The sequence below is a fragment of the Mastomys coucha genome, unplaced genomic scaffold, assembly GCF_008632895.1.
Source record: "Mastomys coucha isolate ucsf_1 unplaced genomic scaffold, UCSF_Mcou_1 pScaffold15, whole genome shotgun sequence".
Lineage (NCBI taxonomy): Eukaryota > Metazoa > Chordata > Mammalia > Rodentia > Muridae > Mastomys > Mastomys coucha.
Genome location: NW_022196897.1, coordinates 106,161,808 through 106,165,147, shown reverse-complemented (window position 1 = coordinate 106,165,147; position 3,340 = coordinate 106,161,808). Strand labels below are relative to the sequence as shown.

The 3,340-nt window shown below is 37.6% G+C and overlaps 1 protein-coding gene across 3 annotated transcripts in view; it reads left to right on the top strand.

Moving 5' to 3' along the window:
• The window catches only part of Ubr1 (ubiquitin protein ligase E3 component n-recognin 1), a 113,253-nt gene that overhangs the window by 8,324 nt on the left and 101,589 nt on the right, over positions 1 to 3,340 (top strand). For all 3 annotated transcript variants that reach the window (XM_031371573.1, XM_031371572.1, XM_031371574.1), the window contains exon 2: positions 1,268 to 1,524. In XM_031371573.1, the coding sequence (XP_031227433.1) occupies positions 1,268 to 1,524 (257 nt within the window). The remainder of the gene's footprint in view (positions 1 to 1,267; positions 1,525 to 3,340) is intronic.

Below are 3,340 nucleotides of genomic sequence, written 5' to 3'. Positions count from 1 at the left end.
CAGCTACAGTGTACTCATTTATAATAATAAATAAATCTTTAAAAAAAAAAAAAGAACCCAGGCTTGAATCTGATGTGTAGCTGAGAATGCCCTTGAACTTTTGATCCTCTTGCCTCTACCTCCACAGTGCTGGGTTACAGTTGTGTGCCACCACGCTGGGGTTTTAATATGGGTGGAACCCAGGCCTTCCTATATGCTAGGCAAGCACTCTAGTACCTTAGCCATACCCACCCTTTTCCCAGAGATCTTCTATTTAAATATAAACATATGCAGTGTATCTTCTTACTTCCTTTGTATAAGCAGTAGCATATGAACTCACTCTTTTTGTGCCTTTTTTTATGTAGCCTAGCTGTCCTTGAACTCAATCTGTAGACCAGGCTGGCCTTGAACTCACTGAGATCTGCCTGTCTCTGTCTCCCAAGTCCTGGGATTAAAGGGTGCGCATTACCACCAGGCCCTTTACCTTTTATTTAACAATATAACTTAAAGAATAATATATATCAGGACATATATCTATGTATATTTTCTAGTTGCATTGAATATATGGCTATTAACTCACTCAACTCTTAAAAAAGAACACCTATTTATCTATTTGTCTGTCTGTCTATCATCTATCTACATATCTATATATCATTCATCTATCTATCTATCTATCTATCTATCATCTATCTATCTATCTATCTATCTATCTATCTATCTATCTATCTATCTATCTATGAGTGTCTGTGTCTGTGTGTTGGTGTGTGGGTTCACATGTGACTCAATGCATGCGCATGTGTCGGTCAGAGCATAGCTTGCAGGTATCAGTTCTCTTGGACCGTGTTGATCCTGGGAATCCCCAGATCATCAGCCTTGATGGCAAGTACTTTTACTTGGTGAGCCATCTTGACTCACCTCTTATTTTGTATTGATGAAGGATAAAAATATTGCAAATTGCTTTGAAAATACAGAATTATACCATTACTTGTACTCCTCAGTCATTAAGAAGTAAGTTGGCTTTAATGGTGTGACCCCTGTCGGGCCAGCCATACTTCAGGGCTAGCTCCACACTGTAGTGTGTGAACAGCACAAATCGGACTTAATGGGTTAGATGTAATACATAAAGGAGAAGGACATGAAGTTAGGAGGGATGGGGAAGTGAGGGGCAGAGGTAAGGGGAGGGGGAGTGGCTAATATGATCAAACGTGTCATATGCACATCTGAAATTCTCAAAGGGGAAAAAAAAGAACTTGTGAAAAGTCTGATTGTTGTCTTTTCTTCCTTGTAGTGGTGGGATCAGCAAGTTGATTTCTATACTGCCTTCTTACATCATTTGGCACAGTTAGTGCCAGAAATTTATTTTGCTGAGATGGACCCAGATTTGGAAAAGCAAGAAGAGAATGTACAGATGTCAATACTCACTCCTTTGGAGTGGTTCTTATTCGGAGAGGATCCAGATATTTGCTTAGAGAAATTAAAACACAGTGGAGCATTCCAGTTGTGTGGGAAGGTTTTCAAAAGTGGAGAAACAACGTATTCTTGTAGGTAAGTATCAGAATGTGTAGGATTGGTTATAGTGTACAGCTTATCGTTTGCAGCCTGCCTCCTTCACAGCGTCCTTTTCCTAGTTCATTGCTGTCTATAGTATACTTACTCGTAAGTTCCTTTATTTTATACTTTAAATCTAGTTTTGCTCATGTAGCTTGATTTTTAATATATGGCTCCTTGTTAAACAGTTCTCTCTTTTGTTCTGTTCCTCAGAAATATCTAAGAAGTAGATTCTAGCACTTGGGAGGTAGAGGCAGGCGGATTTCTGAGTTCGAGGTCAACCTGGTCTACAGAGTGAGTTCCAGGACATCCAGGGCTACACAGAGAAACCCTGTCTCGGGAAAAAAAAAAAAGTAGATTTTTGTTTTGTATACATGTAATGTAGTCAGCATATTCTTTCTAAAACTTTTGAGATCAGGTATATTCCAGAATTCTGAATAATTCCTCAACAGCAGCTTAATAGAACCTTGTAATCACACAGGTTTGATTTCTATAAGAGATCTATGAGTATTCACAAAGATATGAATACTCACAAGTAATATAAAGTCTACAGTCACATGTCATACCAGACATACAAACGTGTAAACATATATATTTAAAGTTTTTACCTTTTAGATTCTGTTGCCTGTGCTGAACTAGAACTCACTGTGGGATGAGCCCACTATCCAGGTTTCACACATATATTAAAAAATTATATTATATGTAGATATATGATATATAAAAATATATATGATATATATACACACATATATATGTATATATGTATATACATACATATATATATATATATATATATAAAACAAAATAGAATTTGATTTTCTTCATTGACTGAAATTTGGTGTAAGCTCACAAAGTAACAAAACCTAGAAGTTTTGGTTTTCAGATCTGTAGGTCAAGGATTGTGTGGGGACAGCTGGAATATAGTTGAGTGTAAAAGGTCAGTTGTATGGAAATTGGAGGCAGGTGTAGGCTTTTGTTTTTGGTAAAGGAACTGTCTTAAATGTCATTGGAAATCAGAGAAGTTTTCTACTCTGCATTCCTGCCTGAAGTTTTTGTATGGTTTTAAGTTTTTATTTATTGATTGATGCAAGGCTTTTTTTTTTTTTTTTTTTTTTTTTTTTTTTTTTTTGGATTTTCGAGACAGGGTTTCTCTGTGTACCCCTGGCTGTCCTGGATCTCACTCTGTAGACCAGGCTGGCCTCAAACTCAGAAATCTGCCTGCCTCTGCCTCCCAAGTGCTGGGATTAAAGGCGTGCTCCACCACTGCCTTATTTAGCCAGGAACTCACTATGTAGACCAGGATGGGCTCAAACTCACAGAGATCCACTTGGGACTTAAATGTATACACCTCCATGTGCATACCTCCAGCAGAATTTTTTGACTTCTAGATATTAGCACCACTTTTTGCTTTTCTTCTTTACCTTAGGTCATTTGGGTTATGACTTGACTTTTTAGCCTTTACCAGTAGAGTTTCATTGTCTATGCTTGACTGTCATTGTAGGCTTCGCTGATTGTGTAGAGTTAAGAGTTTTGTGGGGTTTTTCCCTTTATCTTACAATGTTTTTATTTTGTATGTTTTGCCTGCATGTATGTCTCTGTACCATGTGTTTGCCTAGTACCCAAATAATCCAGAAAAGAGGTCCTCTAGAACTGGAGGTAGAGGCAGTTGTGAACTGTCATGGTTGATGAGAATCAAACCCAGATCCTTTGGAAGAGCAGTCAATGCTCTTAACCTCTGAGCCATCACTTCAGTCCTAGATAACAGTTTTCAAAAACACAGGGTTTGAAACAGTTAGCTCTTTTTTTTTTTTTT